At 42.4% G+C, this 21,667-nt stretch overlaps 1 protein-coding gene across 1 annotated transcript; it reads right to left on the reverse strand.

Moving 5' to 3' along the window:
• Positions 1–6,632: 6,632 nt before the first annotated feature.
• Positions 6,633–16,396, reverse strand: LOC122935182 (fucolectin-1-like). The gene is made up of 3 exons (XM_044290947.1): positions 16,336–16,396; positions 7,680–7,980; positions 6,633–6,807 (listed from the first exon to the last, which is right to left on the reverse strand). Exons 1-3 carry the CDS (start codon positions 16,394–16,396, stop codon positions 6,633–6,635), a joined length of 537 nt encoding a protein of 178 aa, XP_044146882.1.
• Positions 16,397–21,667: the final 5,271 nt, after the last annotated feature.

The raw sequence follows: 21,667 nt of genomic DNA on the forward strand, positions 1-21,667 counted from the left end.
GTTTCTTGCCACTAAGCCTCGAGCTTCCAGTAAATCCTTTAGCGTGGTCCTCTTAAGTAGTTGGTATTGCTGAGCCATTAATTCCCTTGCTTGGCTCAGGACGTCCATTCGGGATTCGAATCCCTCTGCTTGCCACCAGTTGTAAGGAAACCAAGTATATTTAAACCACATTCGGTAGTTTTCTCCCGAATCGCCAGAGCCTGGTGAATATAGCGCTCCGTTCGGCAGTTAAAGTAGACGAATTCCATCCGAAATGCCAATAACTTTATAAGATGATTCCCTTAATAAAGCATGCGGATCCCCAAACATCAGCCGAAGTCCAGAAGAAGGGTACAAATAGAACACGCTTTAATTATCACACACAGGCTTTTTATGCACATCCCCATGCAAGGGGACATCCCACAGGGAGGGACACAGTATAGCCAATCAAGTACAATGGAAACATAAAACCCTTCCAGCATAAACAGACAATGCCCTCCCCTAGTCCTGGAGATAATCAAGCCTGATAAAGTAACAACTTGATTATCTCTAGGCAGAAAAGTCACAGTTTTCCCTAATATCTGGAACACCCCTTTATACATGAGGTATCCCCACAAATCATATGTCCCCTGATAGCCCCGATCTGGGTGATCAACATATTCAAATTTCACCCAGATCGGTTTAGGGGTTCTCAAAGAGACATGGAAGTCTTCTGTGACCGGTTCACCCTGGGTGGGCTTCGTTCGGTAGTTACACCTACCGAATGGCATAGGAAGAAATATTGAAAGAAAAGGGGGATTTCTTCACAATCTAGTTTGTGCCTGAAGGATAAATTAGTCATTTGTGGAGAACAGGACAGGAATAGGTGGACTAAAGAGGAGTGAAATTCTTGAAATTCATTTTGTGTCCGATTCGTTAATTTTTTTTTAAAAACTCCATTTGTGCCCAAATTGATTCTACCTGAATCAAAACTGTTCCATTTGCCCTGAAAAGTTGTATCTCGTCTTTCTCTAATTTGTTTTTACTTTTTGCCTTTTTGCCCCTTGAACACAATGATAGCAATAGTAAATAATGTCAGATTAGCCCTGACATTTATAGATATGGGTAAAAAATTAGCTGTTATGCCTTTTGAAATTCAAAAGTTCTAAAACTTGTCTATTATCAGGGGCAGATGGTGTTTAAACACACACAGTAGAACATTTTTCAAAACAAGCAGGCTGAGGAGAGCAGGATACCACAGAAAAACTTCCAAAACAAGCAGACTGGGGAGTGCAGAATACCACGTTGTTGCTTTATTCATCCTATGCTCCCCAGCCTGCTTGTTTTGGTTGTTTTCTGCTAGCTTTGTGGATCCCTCTGGGTTACCGACAGGCAGTACTAGAGTTACCTTCATTCCTTCCTTTAAAAGGTCCATGTGCTTCTCAGTGTTGTGCCTGAATTTGCACAACTCTATCTGGTGAGCCTTATTTCCTTCCTGTTGTTCTACGTAGGTCTTTAGTGCATGCGTATTTCACTTGGGAGTTGTCATGTCCTGCTCTGACTATGTACGGAGGTCGGCCAGAATAGCAGCACGTGTTTAGTGTTCTGTTTAGGAGCCGTGCTGGATCCGCCTCCCATCAGGTGCACTGGGTGCGGTCATTAGTTTAAATAGCACTCTATCCCAGTGCTCTGAGCGGGTTATAGAAATCATTCTGGCCTTGGAAGCAAGGAGGGAAGGTTGTCTGTTCCAGCTCAGAAAAGATAAGTGTGCTTTCAGTTTTTGTTGTTTGCTATCTTGGTTGTGTTGGTGTCATCTCTCCCATCCAGGTTCTGTGCGAGCAGGCTGCTCCTATTCCCCTTTTCACCATCTCAGGGAATTTAGGGTGTTTTAGCCCAGGCACGAGGACACATCATTCCTACCATTAAGGTTTGTATGTGGGCTGAGCAGAGCAGGGAGAGAAGTCAGGGAGTTGCTAGGAGGTGACCCTTCCCCTGCTTCTCGCCTAGAGCCTGGTTTGCTGGTTTATCTGTATGTCTGAGATCCCGTCCGGCTTGACAGGAGTGCCGTGTTTTTTTTATTTCTTAATTTTTATTTCTTCATTAAAGATACTAAGTGTTATTGAGGAAAAAGTGGGTTGTTGGAAGCAAGCGTCCCCTGTTTATACACACACATGTTCATTGTCAGAAGAAAGAGTGGCTTGTTCTGAACAAGCCTGGAAAAATTCTCTTTTTTCATTGGGAGCAGCAGCAGTACAATGTGGGTGGGGTAATCGTGGCTTGTGGCCACAACAGTAGTGGCAGCACTGTATAGAACAGACAAGGCAGTAGATGTGTGTGGCTGTTTAGGGTCAGTAATAGAAGCAGCAGCAGCCCTGTAGAGGTAATGCTAGTGGCAGTGGAAAGAATAGCATCTGAGACAATAGCATAAGCAGCACCCATTCATTTAGCAGCAGAATTTTGGTGAAATTTATAAAAAAAAAGTCTGGTTTGTTCAGAATCGATTCGGTCATCTCTAACGTAGACAATTGGTCTCATATATTCTGCTACATTTTTTTGGATCAATTATTTATGTGCAGCTCCTCCAAAGGTGGGGTGTGGGATGTAAGGGTATTAGTTTATATACCGTACTTCACAATTAGCTCATTGTATCAGGACTTATGATTTGTAGACCTTTGCTTTCGGGTACTATCCAGAGCTGTTTTTCATGTATCTTAGAGCTTTTTTTTTATTCTTTTGCTTTTGAGGGGGGTGAGACGCTGTAATATATATTCTAGATAGGTCTTTTTATTACAAATGAATGACATCAATACATACTGTAGATATTTCTTTGGGGGAATATCTGTGCGTTCTGGCCAGAATCCATCCACATGTTCGAAGAATGTAGAACATATCGGGGAGAGCAGACGACATTCAGGTCGGTCCTCCTTCAATGAAAGGCTATGGTCTCATAGATTGTAAGCTCTTGGGCCCTCACTTCCAGTGTTTCAGTTGTATATTAGGCAGTTATGTTGTGATGTCTTTTGTTTTGTACATGAACCATATGAATTGTAAAGCGCTGCAGAATATGGTGGTGCTATATAAAAAAAATATTATTATTATTATTATTATTATTGACACTAGAGGTGAGAGGAGTTTTGGAAAATTTGATTTGGCTGCTTCGCCGAGTTTTACAAAAAAAATTGGTTCGTGATGAATTACACACTATTGCAGGTTTGTCAGTGGCTTTTGCTTTCATCTAGATATTCTTGGGTTTGTGGACAATGAGTGTTGAACTTGATGTTGTTCTCTTAACCCACTGGATAAGCATACAGCAATACAGCCTAACGTTTCCTCAATTTCTTCACTCATATAAAAGGTGCCTAATTATTTTATGCATTTTATTATGCACGGTATAGAAAAAAATTGTCTTCTAGGAAGACTACATTCTCCTGGGGCAGAGACACAAGGGCAGCAGCATTGAGCTTACCTTATGGGTGCTTAACCCAAAACCAAAGGTCCTTCATCCTTGGGTCAATCAAGCAGTGATCATTGCGCAGTGTCCAGGTACGGGTGGCTAAAATTCAGTATTTGTTGTGATGCTAATTGCAGCGTGCGCAGGGTACTATCCCAGGACCCTTCTAAGGTGTTATAACGCACATCCCATATTAGGAATGCTAGAGTCGTGTACTGGCATATAATGTCTCTATCGTTTTGTGGTAGTTGTGTCACAGTGTCTCCTACCTGGGTACGGACGGACTCCTGGCTCCTGGCTCACTTGCAATAGATTTGAGTGTAATGATAGTAGGAGTAATGTCCAGACCTTTAGATGAAGTTCAAATGTTGCTTTACTTGAAATAACTTGCATCCAAGCAGTATACAGCTTTGGTCTATTGGCTCCAGCAGGTTTTGGCGATTATTGGCAGGAATGAGTACTTCTGCTTTAAATGTGGAGCTTTCAGGATAAACGTCCATGTGGTAGCTCTGTAACTGTGGCATGGTTAGCTTCTGCACTTTTCTCTAACTTCTGTTGTGTGGGGACAGACTAGCTGAGGAGGAATAGGCTTCTCCTAGGCACTGGACTTATCTCACAGATGTATTCTCAGGGGATGCTTTCTTCCTGGAACTCTGGAGTTTGTCTGTAGTTTCTGCTTTCTTCATCCAGCTGAGCTGAGGGTGCTCTAGCTGGGATATATATGGACATGTCTCAGCCGAGACTATGTCCTTGCTGTAGTCCCTAAGAAGGGGTTCTCCTGGACACTATCACACAGCCTTCCCCTAGCAGGGGTGGCCGACACTCTCCCTCTAACTTCCTTCTCCACCCATATTGCAGAATGTGGTTCCAGCCCACCTCTCCACAGAGGGGGAGCTAAGCTGGGTTAAACCATTCCAGCTCAGATACACTAAACTGTAACTTGTACCTGCCAATGAGTTGCTGCCACCTACTGGTAACCAGGCTAATTACATAAACAATTGCATTTAACATAGATTTATATGCACATTTGTGGAAGACATGTGCAAAATCATATCTGATGACAGTATAAAGGCTCTTAGGAGATAGTAGCAGGGTAGAGGCATGAAGTAACACAACTCTGGGGTGTTACATTTGGTTTGCAGAATTGTTGATTTTTCCCACAAGAAGCCTAGATCTTGGTCAAAGCAGGATTGTAGTGGGAACATGTGAAATGACTGATGTATTTAGTAAGGTAAAGGTGTGTACACCTCAATAGTAAACAGTATTTTTTGCCAGATTATACATGGTAATCCTTTCACACAACTTGGTTCCAGGCTCTCAGGAGGATCTGCCTCGTATCTCAAGGTCTTTCCTTTTTCTGTGAGCCTCCAGAATGTTCCAGGAGAGTCGGCAACTATTGTTCTTTCTTGGATGCATATGCCCTTTTAATGACCGTGGGTTACCTTGTCTCCCCAGACAGTGCCTTTAAAATGCCTTTCAACATATAAAGCTTTTGTGTAGGGTCATATTTTAAGAGAAAGCTGAGCACTGTGGACTGATGGCCTCAAGCAGTGATGTACTTAGAGGGCCATCAATCTGGGCTTGCATTATGGTTCCAGGGTGTGTCAACCAGGATAGAAGAGTCTGATGTTTGTTTTTTCCCCTGCACTTATCATGCTGTTCACACTCATAGGCCACAGGCTACTAGGCCTAAAGCCTTTGAAAGGATGGACCCACGACACAGAAGGCATGATGACATCACCTCGACTGACTAAGCCTGGATGCAGAAAGCTCAGTCCTCAGGCTTGAAGAGGCCTGTGGTCCACACTGCATTGCGGATGGTGGCATGGCATGGGAGTCAAGTATTTGAATTTGGTTTTTCTTTCACCACTTTGTGGGAGCATACTACTGGGGACACTATAGGGGGACATTATCACTACTGGGGTGCACTATGAGGGCTTTATTACTACGGGCACTATGGAAGAACTTAGGAGGCATACTTACTACTGTGAACTTTATTACTAAAGGACCTCCTCTGGGGCAGCATATTATACTGGGGCCACCATAGGGGACATTATTACTACTGGAGGACTAAGGAGAAAATGAATACGACTATGGGTACTATAGGGGCAGTAGAAATATGTGCCATATCTGTGTGTTTCTCTATCTTAGTATGAAGTTTCATTTTCTTAGAATAAGAAACCTTAAGGGTTAATTAAATGTAGTTCCATTTATGGTTTTCAAGTTTCTTATGTTCTTCGATTTTACATGTATTTCATTATCCTTCATTTATTTTTTATTTATTTCAGGGTTCGATGAGCAAGCTTGACTATAACTTTTTAAAATATAAAAAGGAGATGGTATGTATTTTGGATACATTGCAAGTTTAGTGCCATGATAGCTTAGGGCACACCAAATGTTGGTAACGGCATATCCAGGCGAATTTGGCTTCCTAGATGTTAGTGAAGCATTACTCATATCTTTTTGGGATTACACCCCCTAGTTAGGGCAGTCGAGGGTCAGTTTGATTCAGTGGCACCTTGGTTTCTCCTACTGACGGACTAAGTGTGGTCTCCTGGGTCTAGCAATGAGTGATGGGTGTTCAGTAAACTCAATGGCTTTATACTGGTTAACCAATTGGGTTTGCTATTAGGTAGACAATCAGTGACGTGATTGTTTGGCACCGATGTTTACACCTATAACCCGTCACGATGGTGTAAAATCACAAAGCCACAAAGTCTCCCTTCTTGACTTCTCTTAGTTTGGCGCCATCTTTTCTTCCTTTCTCTTTTTTGCCCCATTTATCAACAAGCCATGGGATTATAGCCCAAGTTTTTCGTAATTTCAGGTTTAATAAATAGTTTTTTTGTTTTATTTTAAGCTTTTTTGTGGGCAGTGAACAGATTTTTCTCAGATTTTGGGAAAGTTTTCTTGCTGCTCGCTAACTCTTCAGACTATGTTTCTGAAGGACATGGGTGACTCGATGGTGTTCTATTGGCACATCATAGACGTCATTTGTGTTGCACTGACATGGAAGTTTACTTTCTCTGATGAGGAGGCATATTCCTGAGCTGCAGGAGAAATTCCATTCAAGTTGTTAATGTAATGGCTGTCCATTTGACACCAGCATAGAAACAGTGACTATATAAAGTTGACCATCTGTTTATTGGGGTAAATCATTCAAGACACGCATTGTTCTTATGGTAACTTTATTATACTTATCATTCCCTTCCCGTATTTAAGATTATTCTAGGTTGGGTATTGGTAAGATGGCCACAGGAACTCCAAAGACCTGGACTTCACAGAGCTGAAGATACTGCTGTTTCCCGGGTAAGATGATGTTCACAAACTGGCCGATCATCCCATTACACTGGAAGGTTTGAGTGGAGCCAGTTGAAATTACGTTAATCTGCGCACAACTGAAAATAACAAAAACAGTGATAAAATACTCTAAAAACTTTCACTTCTAACCCTACCATCCTTTGTGTCATAATAGGTCATTAGGACATCTAGCTTTCAAATATAGGGAAAAACCATTCCAGATTACACCCAATTATCCTTAGGGTAACATTGATCTAAAGTATATAGATTATGTAGATTTGGCATTTCCACCCCATTTTGATAGTGGATATTAGTGGTGGGCATACTTGAGAGATTTGTCCAGGAACTATGTCCTATAGAGTAAGTGTCTATCATGGAAGAGATGACCCAAAATGTTCTTTCCAACCTTTCCACCATTGGACCTAATCAGTCACATACCCTGAGATTCATACAAGGGGGGCTTTTGGAGTTGTAAACCCATCCTAGTTAAGGATAAAAGGTAACTAAGAAAAAAACTAGCACAAACAATCATTCCAGAATGGATGACAGCAGACTCTTGACTGCCGAATATGTAATCTGCCATGCTGGAATATTTTTTGCATGTTCATGGCATAATTGGCCAAATTCAGAGGTCATTTTCCATTGCGCTCAAGGACCTGGGGGTTACTTTTTTAGAAAACGACCTCCTTGGTTGTCTAGTTTAATCTTGCATATTGGTGGTGGGATTGTTCGTATGAACGGTCCCATAGGAGACTGGGATTGGATGCAGTCTATCCGATCATTGTCTCAACTTTATGGTCAGCTTAATAAGGGCAGTCTTTCTTTAATATCTTTTTGTGTTGGTCTTCACCTCGTTCTCCCAACCATTGTAGTCTAGATGGAAAACCCACCCACAGACAAGAATTTTTCAATTTCTTGCAGACGATAAACACATTTACACATAGAGTTCTCCAAACCTTAAAATATTCACCTTGGGTTATTATTTCCATTGTTCTCATCTGAATTTCCAACAAGAATCAGTCCACCATTCAGCCAGTCTCCACAGCAGTCTCCTCTGTTAGTGATAATTATGTGAGAGATCTTATGAGGCTCTAGTAAGTCCACTCTCCACCAGGCTGAGTAATCGTTGTTAGTGCTGGAACATGATCCAAATCCGAATTTTGAGTTTAAGTTTCCATCAATGGCGTTGATAGCATTAGAGAGGTAGCCAGTGTCAAAGTTGTAGAATATAGAGGACTGTGTGGCCCGGCCTCGAAGTGCAACATTTTTATCTGTGGAAGACATAGAAAATCTGGGAAAATCAGAGAAAATTTTAGCCCTGACCACTGTTCACTATTTTTGGACTGGAACGGCTACTCCTGTTTATGAAAATGTACTTATATTGATCATCAAAATACCGACCTCAACTGTACACGACCTGCAGCGTCCCACTGCAGAGTAGAGCTTCACTACAAAGGGGTTATGTATTTTTGTGTGATATATGCATTTATTCTATTAATTGCATGCAAGGTGTTAATTTGCCATATTCACATCCACTACTAGTTAGTCCAGTTTAGACCAGCTTAATGTCCAGAGTCCAGTTTAAACCAGTCTAATGTACAGAGCCCATGTTTAGGCCTAATTGACAAAGTCAGTGTTTGGTCAGTGATTTCCATCAGTGATTGCGAGCCAAAATCAGGTGTGGGTCTAAACACAGAACAGGTGCAGATCTTTCCTGTATACCTTATGTCCATGTAGCCTCAACCAGGGGCGTAGCTATAGGAGGTGCAGAAGTAGCAGTCGCTACCGGGCCCAGGAGCCTAAGGGGGCCCAAAAACCCTTGTGCCACATAAGACACTGGCATTATAGAAAGTGCATGTTAGTCTATTTACACCTCTGGCTAGAGGGAAGGGGTTAGGTCAAGAATTTGGCATGAGGGGGTGCCCTTTCAATGTTTGCCTCTGGCAGCAGGAAGGCTTTGTGCTACCCCACCCCATGCCAACAAGCACTAAGGGAATGGGGGCCCAAGCTGAACTCTTGCACCAGGGCTCGTGAGCCTTTAGCTATGTCCCTGGCCTCCACTCCTGGTTTTGTCACACATTCACTGATCAAAACACTGACGTGTAAATAGGGCTTAAGTGAGAGGAAAAGCCAGCCCTGGATTAGGTTCTAGCCAGAGCAAGGCAAGAGAAAGATGACAAATTCTCAAAATGCATGCCAGATGTAGAGAGGAGGTGTAGAAAGAAGTTCTTTGGAGTATTGCTGTCTGAAATAGACCACTGAGTCTCCATAGCCAGGTGCTGTGGAGATAAAAGTCTTACAGTGCCTGGATACATCCTAGGAGCAGACTTAAATGGACCAAAAAATAAAAAGCCACCAAAAAAAGAATAAAAAACTAAAAGAGTCTTATGTACCCCTAAATAGTGCCAATGAAAACTACAAGTCCTCCCGCAAATATCAAGCCCTGACACAGCTCCTTAGAAAGAAAAATAAAAAAGTTATGGTTCTTGGGAAGCGGTGATACAAAAAGTATGTGCAAAAGTAGTAAAAAGTAAAAAAAAAAATGTATTTGGTATCACTGTAATCGTACTGACCTAGAAAATAAAGTTATCATGTTATTTACGCTGCAAAATTTATAACATAAAAACTCCGGGCAGTATTGCTCTTTTTTCCCATCGCCCTTCCAGAAAAAGTTTGAGCTCCTGCACATGACCGTATCCGATCCACAATTGCAAAGCGGACAAGAATAGGGCATATTCTATCTTTTTGCGGGGCCGCGGAATAGACATGCGGATGTGGACAGCACACAGTGTGCTGTCCGGATGTTTTGCGGCCCCGTTGAAAAGAATGGGTCCAAATCCGATCCGCAAAAATTATGAATCGGATGTGGACCAAAACTATGGCTGTGTGCACGAGGCCTTAATCAGTAAGTTATTTGTACCTCAAAATTGTACCATTGAAATCTACAACTTGTCCCGCAACAATAAGCCCTCATACGGCTACATAGACGGAAAAATAAAAAAGTTATAATCTTGGAAGGTGACAAGGAGAAAATGAAAAAATTACAAATATTTCCTTTGTCATTTAGGCCCAAAACAGGCTGGGCACCAAAGGGTTAAACGGGGCAGCTCTGTGGTATTAGGAACTGGTATCCAGAGTCAGATTTGGTTCTGAACAGCAGAACGGAGATAATTTTCTTAGATTTACATCCGCCTTGTTGTAGAGATAATGGGGCCATTTATCAAACTGGTGGAAAGTAGAACTGGATTAGATGCCCAATAGCAACCAATCAGATTCCATCTTTCATTTTCCAAAGGAGCTGTCAAAAATGAAAGGTGGAACCTGATTGGTTGCTATGGGCATCTAATCCAGTTCTACTTTCCACCAGTTTGATAAATGGCCACAGTAGTGTAAGGGCTCATGCACACAACTGTTGTTTCAGTCCGCATCTGATCTGATTTTTTGTGGGTTGGATGCGGACCTATTAACTTCAATGGGGCCACAAAGTATTTCCATTCCATGGCCTCACAAAAAAATAGAATATGTCCTATTCTTGTCCGTTTTAGAGACAAGGATAAGACTGTTCTATAGATGGCAGGATGTTCCGTTCCACAAAATGCAGAACGTACACGGCCGGTATCTGTATTTTGCGTATCCGCAATCTGCGGACTGCAAACAGCTTACAGTCGTGTGCATGAGCCCTAATTCTCATAGACTCCAATGCTAATGCTTTGGAGTCTATGAGAGAAGCAATCTAATGATTGCTTGTTATAGTTACCAATAGAAGCTATAAAAAAGTGTAAAAGCGTAAAAAGTATAACTATTCCCCAAAATAAAAATAAAAATACATAAACAAAAAAAAAATAAACATCATGGGCATCGCCGCATGTGGAAAATGCCTGTACTATTAAAATATAAAAATATTTATCCCATACGGCAAACGGAAAGAAAAGTCAAAATGGCCTATTCGCCACTTTATGGTTGCTTCAGCTCCCACAAAATATTTTATAAAAAGTGATCGTACATACCCCAAAATAGCGCAACTTGTGCCACAAATAACAAGCCCTCATATGGCTATGTGAACAGCAAAAAAAAAACTGAGGGGCTGAATAGGTTAAAGGGCATCTGTCAGCAGTTTTGTACCTAAGACACTGGCTGATCTGTTACATGTGCGCTTGGCAGCTGAAGGCATCTGTGTTGGTCCCATGTTCATATGTGCCAGCATTGAGGGAAAAATGAAGTTTTAATATATGCAAATGAGCCTTTAGGAACAACGGGGGCGTGGCCATTACACCTGGAGGCTCTGCTCTCTCTGCATTTGCAACAGGCACCCCACCCCCCATCCCGGGGCGATCGGGTCCCAGGGTTTAGGAATGCCGAGTGGTATGTTGTGGCCCTAAAAGTTTGTGTCACGGTGCTCCCACCTGGATACTGTCACTCCCCAGCAATAAAGGGGAGAGTGATAGTTGGTGTACTAAGAGTTAAACAACTTTACTTGAATAAGCTTGCTTCCAGACAATATTTGACCTTTCTCTTGGCTCCAGTAGGTTGTTGGGTAAACTGGCAGATGAACTTGGATACTTTGCTTTCTCTTTCTCTGCTGTGCTAGACTCTGGCTTTGGTCTGGTAGCTGGACTTTCTGACAGCTCTGGTACCCTTGAGTGGGGTGCCATTGGCTGTTGTCCCCCTCGTGATACTATGTCTGTATCTGTAAGGAGTCATGGTGCTCTATGAGCTGCTTCCTTTTGGAGACTCCTGATGCAGGAGGAAGGAGGGCATTCTCGTCACTGCCCCACGACTTGACTTGTCCGCCTCCAGCTCTAGACTTAACTCTAGAATGAATATAGCTTCCTGCAACTCTTCCCTTGGTAGGAAGCAGGACTAGCCCACTTTTGCCCAATAGGGTGGAGAATGTTATGGTAAGTTGCATTCTATCTAAAGATCTGTCTCTGCCAGATAGACTGCCACCTGCTGGTGAACCAGACACAGAACATGCAATAACAATACATAAGTTACATAGCCATGTTACTAAGGCACAATATCAAAGGACCTGGAATCAAGTACACAGATTACATTATTGGTTAGCCATTAGAGACAGTCGCGGGGTGTCGGAATGGTAGTGCCTGCTCTGGGGTACTACACAACTGCCAACCCCTCTGCACTTTGATTGACAGGCAGTGAAAAGTTGGAGGTATCCGGTGGCCACATTGCTCTTCCTATAGTTTGCAGGGCATGGAGATGGGTTATCAGGGTTCCGAAGAGAAGGAAGCCTCTTGTCACCCAAGTCCGGCAAGTGCTGGTCGGGCGGCAGCCTTTATGTTCTTACGGCTTTTGCTCTCTGGTCCTCCTTAGTGTATCTGTGATCGGTGTCAGTCTTTGGACTGTGTGTCCTGTAGAGTCTCATCCACCTCTACAATGACGTCACCCGTGGCTTGTGACCGCTGAGCTGTAGTTTCGCCACTATATGTTGGTATTATTTGAGCACTATATGGTAGTATTATGCAGCATTGTGTGGCACTGCTACTTTGCAGAGGCAATTAGGTTAAATTGGCCTCCGGATATTGGGAGTTGCAGTCCATGGGGCGCCATTTTTTTGCAGGTTGGTTGTACACAAGGTCTTCTCCACTGGAGATCCATTTGGTGACATTGGGGTTATCATGTGCACAGGTACGACGCGCCATTGCGACCCAGTGACAGATACACTGTAACAAATACTCAGCACACTTTAAGAACCTCGACTCTCAGTTCTTCATGTTTTGTACAAAAAGAAGGGACCCTGGTTACAGAAAAACCAGAAGGAGACCCCATGATCCTCTGGTGACCCCTGACGAGGGAGCAAAAGACAAGTATTGGTGCGGTGAATACAAAACATGCTGCCTGTAGTAACAGTCAGCCTAATACTGCCACCTGCTGGCCATAATTTATATTGCAGCAGCAACACACAAAAATATTATCAAAAAGTGTTGGCCAAACAAAAGGGCTTGTCCTGCGTTAGCAAAACGGGGTCTACTTCTCCCCACTATCTGCCCCGCTCTTGCCCATGAGCTATGGTTGGTATTATATAAAATGAATAGAACTAAGTTGTAGTACCAGAAACAACCCATGGACAGGAGGGGCGCTGTTTCTGGAGGTCATACTCTTTGTGGGCAATTTATTATTTCCCTTACGTCTCTTTTTGGCCTAGAAAAGTCGCCCATCCACAGGATTTGTGACTTTCAAGTCGAAATCTGCATTTTACACCACCCTCGCCAAGTCATGACAAGGGGCGGAGCGAGGGTGGGAGGTGGGCAGGGCCATGCATTATGACGTACAGTTACAACCTAATGCCTGAAGGGAAGGACAGTATGGAGCGGGGCGGGTGCCGGATGTATCATACAGAGGAAGCGTCGATCGCGCCGCCCCTGTCACTTAACCCCTCAGGTGCCGCGATCAACACTGTGAATGAAGGCAGAGGGATGCGGCTCCCTCTGCCTTCCGATCGGAGCCCCGGCAGTGAAATTGCAGGGCTCGGATGGGTTGCCATGGCTTTCTCCATACTGAGCTATGCACGAGGCACAGCTCGGCAGGGACTGTGTAGAAATCCTGTTCACCCTAATAGATATCTATTAGGATGAAGAGTAGAGGGGATCAAAAGATCCCAGATTCTAGCTCTCTAAGGGGTCTAATAGTGAAAATAAAAACAAAAAAAAACACCAATATATTTAAAGTTTAGATCACCCCCCTTTCCCACATTCACATATAAAAAATATATAAACAATAAAAAAATTAAGATTAGGTAACACCGCGTCCAAATATGTCTGAACTATTAAAATATTTAAAAAAGTTTCCTGTACAGTGAACACAATCCACAGTGCCATCCGCCGTTGCCAGCTGAAACTCTACAGTGCAAAGAAGAAGCCATTTCTAAGCAAGATCCACAAGCTCAGGCGTTTTCACTGGGCCAGGGATCATTTAAAATGGAATGTGGCAAAATGGAAGACTGTTCTGTGGTCAGACGAGTGACGATTCAAAGTTCTTTTGGGAAATCTGGGACGCCATGTCATCCGGACCAAAGAGGACGAGGACAACCCAAGTTGTTATCAACGCTCAGTTCAGAAGCCTGCATCTCTGATGGTATGGGGTTGCATGAGTGCGTGTGGCATGGGCAGCTTGCATGTCTGGAAAGGCACCATCAATGCAGAAAAATATATTCAGGTTCTAGAACAACATCTGCTCCCATCCAGACGTCATCTCTTTCAGGGAAGACCCTGCATTTTTCAACAAGATAATGCCAGACCACATTCTGCATCAATCACAACATCATGGCTGCGTAGGAGAAGGATCCGAGTACTGAAATGGCCAGTCTGCAGTCCAGATCTTTCACCTATAGAGAACATTTGGCGCATCATAAAGAGGAAGGTGCAACAAAGAAGGCCCAAGACGATTGAACAGTTAGAGGCCTGTATTAGACAAGAGAATGTGCACGCTTACTATCTGACACAAAAACATACAGGAAACTCCAAATGAATCCGACAGACTCCTACAAGAAGAAACTAAATAATCTAGTGAAAAATGGCAAACTAAAAGGTATTTTAACAACAGAGGAAGCGACGTACATCAATAACCAGAATCCTAGGATTCCAATTTTTTACTACCTGCCAAAGATCCATAAGAGCAAAACCAACCCGCCCGGAAGGCCTATAATTTCAGGAATTGATGGATTAACATCCAATTTATCAAAATATGTAGACGTCCTATTACAGCCCTATGTACAAAAATTACCCGCTTATCTCAAAGATACCAAACACATCCTACAGATCTTGAAGGAGATTAAATGGAAGGATGACTACATTCTAGGAACCCTGGACGTGACATCACTCTATACGGTCATCGAATACGAAAAAGGAAGAGAGGCAACAGAACACTTTCTGAGGAAAGATGGCGTGATGCCAGAGAATCAAATCAATTTTATCGGTGACTGTATCACTTTTATTTTAAAGCACAATTATTTTAAGTATGGATCCGATTTTTACTTGCAGACGTGGGGGACCGCGATGGGGACCAGATTCGCACCGAGTTTCGCAAACCTATACATGGGTCAATGGGAGGAGCTAAACAAGATAAACAAATTGGAGAAATGATGACAGTGCTCCCAAAATTTATATTTAAGAAGGCCCCCAACCTTTCTAACATGGTGGCACCCTCCGCTACAACAAAAAAAAACACCCACAAATAAATGCAGCTTGAAGAAGGACTTCTTTCCATGCAAACTGTGCACAAACTGCAAACTGATTAATAAATCCATTAAAGGACCAATACTAGAAGTAAAGACAAAAGATTCCACCTTCAAACTTAATCACTATATGACCTGCAACACGGCAGGAGTAATATATTACATAAGATGCCCCTGCCAGAAAATATATGTGGGAAGGACAAAGAGACAACTCAGAATAAGAATTGGAGAGCATGTGAGAAACATACATAAAAAATTTGAGGGACATCCGCTATCCCGCCATTATGCACAGTACCATGCGAGCAAATTCATGGGATCCACTTTTGGAGGGATTGAAAAAGTACCCATCAACAAGAGAGGTGGCAACTATATAAAGGACATGTCCAGAAAAGAAAGCAAATGGATTTTTAAATTAAACAGCCTGGCCCCATATGGCCTCAATCAAGAAATAGAACTGTTTGCATTTGATTAAAATAGATAACTGTATAGACGGGGTTAAATATTCCTGACCTAAATAAACCAGTAGTTGTCATGGGAACAGTAGCCTATTTATTTTCAGGAGAGACAAACTTCACCATCCCTGACGAAGGAGCCCGACTGGCTCAGAAACGCGTCGGATTGATTTTGTCCCCTGAAGGCTTCCATACACCTTGATGAAGAACGGGAGAGCATTCCTATTTCTAAACTTGAGAAATTGGTCTCCTCGGTCCCCAGACGTCTGTTGAGTGTTGTAAGAAGAAGGGGAGATGCCACACAGGGGTGAAAATGGCCTTGTCCCAACTTTTTGGGGATTTGTTGACACCATGAAATTCTGATTCAACATATTTTTCCCTTAAAATGGTACATTTTCTCAGTTTAAACTTTTGTTCCGTGATTTATGTTCTATTCTGAATAAAATATTAGAAGTTGGCACCTCCACATCATTGCATTCAGTATTTATTCACGATTTGTACAGTGTCCCAACTTTTTTGGAATCCGGTTTGTATTTTGTTTAAATCGTAAAACAAAACAAAACCTATACAAGTTTGGCATCGCCTCATTGGTGTTGCGCCGCAGAATAAGGATGTCAGATAGTTTTTAGCACACAGCGAAAGCTGCGATGTCAAAACCCCAAAAACCTTGGTGGAATTCAGTATTTTTTTTTTCAATTTTGCCCTAAAAATAATTTTTTTCTCGTCTTTCAATACCAGATATGGTAAATTTAACGGTGGCATTAAAAGAAATGCATCATGTCCCACAAAAAAATAAGGCTTCATATAGCTATGTGAATGGAAAAATAAAAAAGTTATGGTTATTGGAACTTGGGGAGGAAAAATCCAAAATGCAAAAATGAAAATAGGCCTCGACGCCAAAGGGTTAATACTGGAGAATTCCCTCAATCCACCCCGATATTTTACAAACAGCAGCCAAACAGTAAGACGAGCAATCAACTCACAGGTCTGAGCCGAAATTCCAGTCATCAGCCAGAAGAGGGCGATAGCGAGCAGGGATGTCATATTGAGCCTCCACCGTCTGCTGGAACACGAGGAACCTGAACACAATGCTGAGGTTTACTACACGATATAGTAAAATCACACAATGCAGATAATACAGCCGTACGTATTAGAGGGGTGCTCCACTTGGCTGATCACAGGATTCAGTGCTGGGATCTCCAGTGATCAGCGGCAATCTGTGGGAAAACTGGCAGCATTTCCCTGCAGCGCCACCACTGGAGACATAAGGCATTACATAGTTCTTGTTCAAATGAACAGGCTATCCACGTAATGCATGGGGGTGCGGGGTCCTCCAGAGATGGAGATGATCTTCATAGTCACCATCTAGAGATGAGGGTCAAGAATGCCAGACCCCTCCTTAAAGGGGTTGTTCATCTTCTGGGGGGCCTTTTGGCAGTCTCGCTTTACTCATGGCTGGACATGTGGAGTAAAAGCATACTTTTCTGTTCCCCGCTTCTGGGTTCCAGTTCCTTCGCTCCCCGTCTGTCTTCTAAAGCCAATAACTGCCCGCAGCGTTGACCTGTCCTCCTCTCGTCATGTCAGTTGGTCATGTTATGGACGGGGGACAGACCACCACTCTGGCCAATCACTGGCTGCAGCACTGTCAAAATGGATTTTGAAAGCAGAACCTGAGCACTGCAGCCACTGCAGGGAGCGAAGGAGATGGGGAAAAGTTAAGTTTGCTTCCCTTCAGAGGTCCCGCCATGGGAACGGGGGGAGCTGCCAAAAAAACTCACAAGATGAACAACCCCTTTAATAAACTTAGAACGCCCTTTGGTAAATCAAACAATCCCTTTAACACAAGTTTGAGTAATTATAATAATTTCTTCTCTAGAAGCCAGGGGCGCACCACCAATAAGGCCAGGTGAGGCGATTGCCTCAGGCAGCACCAGGTAGAGGCAAGAGGGGGGCAAGAGAAGGGCCATGGGCAATGAGCGCTATCATTGTGGCAAAGAGGTTAGGTTAAAAAATTGCCTCAGGCAACAGAAAGGCTAGAAGCCATGCCTGTACTTTATATTAGACATTATCATCTTGTTAGATTTTGATGCAGCAGACTGGCATTGAGCGCTATCATTTATTGAAGCATGTACCTACAGACAAGATCAGGCTGAGATACAGTAGAATCCATGGGGCACTTACCTGGATGCTTCAGGTCAGTAAGGGCTTGTGCTGTTGTTATGAGGCTCTCGGTTCTTCTCTACACTTTTTCCGTGACTGAAGCAGATTAAATAGAAGGTTGGATGATAATCTGAATATAATCTCCTCCCGCTGATAACGGACTTCACTCCCATAAGTGATGATAAGCCAGGCAAATATTGTTACTACATTAAACTCCCTTATAATTATTTGAGTTTTTTTTGCCTTCAAACCATAAATGATCCACGAAAGGAAGAAGCCGATGTCATCCCTCTCCTAATTATTATCTGAGCGCCTACAATATATACCGGGGCATAGAGGTACACCATGTGGAGGCTATGGGGCCATGGCCAGTCCTGGATGGACTAAACTTCTCTACTGTTGGATGGTAAGAACTTGTGTAGGACCCTCTCCAAACAAGCTGCATGCTCATCAAACCAGGAGGAGATGGGTCCATGGGTGAACATTGTGTGCAGAGGGAAAAACACCAGGGGTGGCAAAACCCTGCACCATAACAGGCTGATCTTTGCCATGTGCCCCCTTCTATTCTAAGTACACCATTGCGCTTACCCATAATTATTTTTTACATATTTTTGCTCAATTTTGATGGTTTAGTTATTATATTGAAGGGGTTTTCTGGGTTGTTATAGACATTAATGTCCTATCCATACAATAGGTCATCAATATGAGATCAGTGGGGGTCAGACACCCGGCACTCCCATGGATCAGCTAGCCCCAGGAAGAGAACAGAACCAAAACAACACAGCTCTATACACTGTGTAGTGGTCATTCTTGGGTACTGCAGCTCAGCCCCTGTTCTGTTGAATAGGAGCACCCGCTGCAGTACCTGAGAATGGCCACTATACAATGTATGGCGCTGTGTTGTTCTGGCTCTGTGCACTGTTTACTTCCTGGCCCTGTGTCCAGCTGATCGGAGGAAGTGTCACGTGTCTGACCCCAATCAATATCATTTTGATGACCAATCGTATGGATAGTCATCATTGTCTATAACCTGGAAAACCCCTTTAAGTTACATACAAGCACATTGAATGTCTATGGCAAATCCCTCTAAGGGTCTTTTCAGACATCATACGTGCCAGAAAAGCTCCCAGCTCATCCATAGACAGACACATAAAAAGAATGCTGGTCGCCTCTGTTCCCCACAGGTGTCCATGTACAAACCGGATTCCCAAAAAGTTGGGACACTATACAAATCGTGAATAAAAACTGAATGCAATGATGTGGAGGTGCCAACTTCTAATATTTTTTTCAGAATAGAACATAAATCACGGAACAAAAGTTTAAACTGAGAAAATGTACCATTTTAAGGGAAAAATATGTTGAATAAGAATTTTATGGTGTCAACAAATCCCCAAAAAGTTGGGACAAGGCCATTTTCACCACTGTGTGGCATCTCCCCTTCTTCTTACAACACTCAACAGACGTCTGGGGACCGAGGAGACCAGTTTCTCAAGTTTAGAAATAGGAATGCTCTCCCATTCTTGTCTAATACAGGCCTCTAACTGTTCCCTCGTCTTGGGCCTTCTTTGTTGCACCTTCCTCTTTATGATGCGCCAAATGTTCTCTATAGGTGAAAGATCTGGACTGCAGACTGGCCATTTCAGTACCCGGATCCTTCTCCTACGCAGCCATGATGTTGTGATTGATGCAGAATGTGGTCTGGCATTATCTTGTTGAAAAATGCAGGGTCTTCCCTGAAAGATATGATGTCTGGATGGGAGCAGATGTTGTTCTAGAACCTGAATATATTTTTCTGCATTGATGGTGCCTTTCCAGACATGCAAGCTGCCCATGCCACACGCACTCATGCAACCCCATACCATCAGAGATGCAGGCTTCTGAACTGAGCATTGATAACAACTTGGGTTGTCCTTGTCCTCTTTGGTCGGGATGACATGGCGTCCCAGATTTCCAAAAAGAACTTTGAATCGTGACTCGTCTGACCACAGAACAGTCTTCCATTTTGCCACACTCCATGTTAAATGATCCCTGGCCCAGTGAAAACGCCTGAGCTTGTGGATCTTGCTTAGAAATGGCTTATTCTTTGCACTGTAGAGTTTCAGCTGGCAACGGCGGATGGCACGGTGGATTGTGTTCACTGACAATGGTTTCTGGAAGTATTCCTGAGCCCATCCTGTGATTTCCTTTACAGTAGCATTCCTGTTTGTGGTGCAGTGTTGCTTAAGGGCCCGGAGATCACGGGCATCCAGTATGGTTTTACGGCCTTGACCCTTACGCACAGAGATTGTTCCAGATTCTCTGAATCTTCGGATGATGTTATGCACAGTTGATGATGATAGATGCAAAGTCTTTGCAATGTTTCGCTGGGTAACACCTTTCTGATATTTAAAATGAATAAACAGGGCACTCAAGGATAACAGAGACCAGGTACTATAAGCAAATATTAGCTTTTATTACTACAACGAAAAAAGTTGATAAAACAATGTAGCACAATGTATCACAAATATAACAGATAAAACTATGTATCATAAGGATTGTAACATGGGTAAACTGTAGACAGAGTAAATTGTGTTTGATGACCAGCTGATAAATGTTCAAAAATGCGATCTAAATAGGCCTCTTAGTCCAATGGGAATGACTCCGAAAATAATGTCAGTATTTCATTAACTGCAGTATTTCAAATAAATATGGCGACGTCACGCCAAAGCAATCTAGGTAGCGGCGTCCCGCTCCTGAATAGCTTGCAAAGAGAGATAATCCGTTACCTTTCCTTCGACCTGTTGTTCATCCGATGATATTACTTTGAGCCTTCAGGTGTTTTTACTCCCAGAATATGCCTTTAGTTGTTTTTAGCATTATTCCATCAGGATATTGGGGTCGGCTCGTTTTTTCGGTTGCGGTCGGTTGGTTGGTAAATTCAATATTTCAGTACAGCAATGGGGTGTAGCACCAGACGCGTTTCGGGGTTCAACCCCTTCCTCAGTGGCATGCTTCACCCCATTACACACCCCTCTTTTATACTGAGTATTCCTTGCTTTAATTGGTCCCATTTTGGTCGTAACTTCCTGTTTGTCAATCAGCTCAGGTGTTCACCCTTGCAGCTCTGACATGAGCATAATGTCTTTTAAAGGAGATTTGTCAAAAGTAGCAAGGCACCAAAAAAAGTCTTTTTTAACGTCTTTAGCAATTGACTTTAGTTCTGCAATTTCATCCAATTATATATCTCTGACTGCCGCATGTTATGGTACAAAAAAACGCATCTACACCTTGTGCGTTTTTGATGCGTTTTTGATGCGTTTTTTGTTTTTGCATTTTTTTTTTTTTTTTTTTTTTTTTTTTTTTTTGGGTGAATAAGAGCAGAACTAGTTCTACCAAAGACGTATTACTCGTATACAACTTCAAAATTAGAATTAAATTCCACTTTCAGGGGATACTTTGTAACCCAGTAGCTGTTTGCAACATATCACACGCATATAACAAATGACATCACTTATACAACCATATATAGATCAGATTTTCGATTAAAACATATTATGAACACAAATAGAGCATTTTAAAATAAAATAATAAAACTCCAAATACTATATAAAAAAAGTTAAGATAGGGGATGTCCTGTGGTGGGCATAATGTCATATAAAGAAGATTTGTCACAAGTAGGGAGGCACCAAGAAATCATCTTTTTTAGCGCCTTTAGCAATTGAGTATAGTTCTGCAGTTTCATCCAATTGTATTACTCTGACTGCCGCATGTTATGGTCCAAAAAAGCGCATCTACACCTCATGCGTTTTTGATGCGGTTTTGATGCGTTTTTTGTTTTTACAGTTTTTTTGGGTGAATAAGAGCAGAACTAGTTCTGCCAAACACATCTTACTCATATACAACTTCAAATTTAGTGAAAAATTGAGAAAAATTCCACTTCCAGAGGATACTTTGTAGCCCAGTGGCTGTTTGCACCATACCACATACATATAACAAATGACATCACCTATAAAAAAAATCAGATTTTCGATTCAGACATATTATGAGCACAAATACAACATTTTAAAATGAAATAAAAAGACTCCAAATATGAGATAAAAAGACTCCAAATACTATATAAAAAGTTAACTTTTTATATAGTATTTGGAGTCTTTTTATCTCATATTTGGAGTCTTT

Source organism: Bufo gargarizans, chromosome 4 (assembly GCF_014858855.1).
Source record: "Bufo gargarizans isolate SCDJY-AF-19 chromosome 4, ASM1485885v1, whole genome shotgun sequence".
Classification (NCBI taxonomy): domain Eukaryota; kingdom Metazoa; phylum Chordata; class Amphibia; order Anura; family Bufonidae; genus Bufo; species Bufo gargarizans.

What these genes read in the sequence shown, in the direction of transcription:
- LOC122935182 (XM_044290947.1), bottom strand. Translation starts at nt 16,396, where the DNA reads ATGACATCCCTGCTCGCTATCGCCCTCTTCTGGCTGATGACTGGAATT. An exon ending in TGGAATTTCGGCTCAGACCT is followed by an intron (nt 7,981 to 16,335) that starts GTGAGTTGATTG and finishes TGTCTTCCACAG; the next exon opens with ATAAAAATGTTGCACTTCGA. An exon ending in AATGGAAATAATAACCCAAG is followed by an intron (nt 6,808 to 7,679) that starts GTGAATATTTTA and finishes TGTTATTTTCAG; the next exon opens with TTGTGCGCAGATTAACGTAA.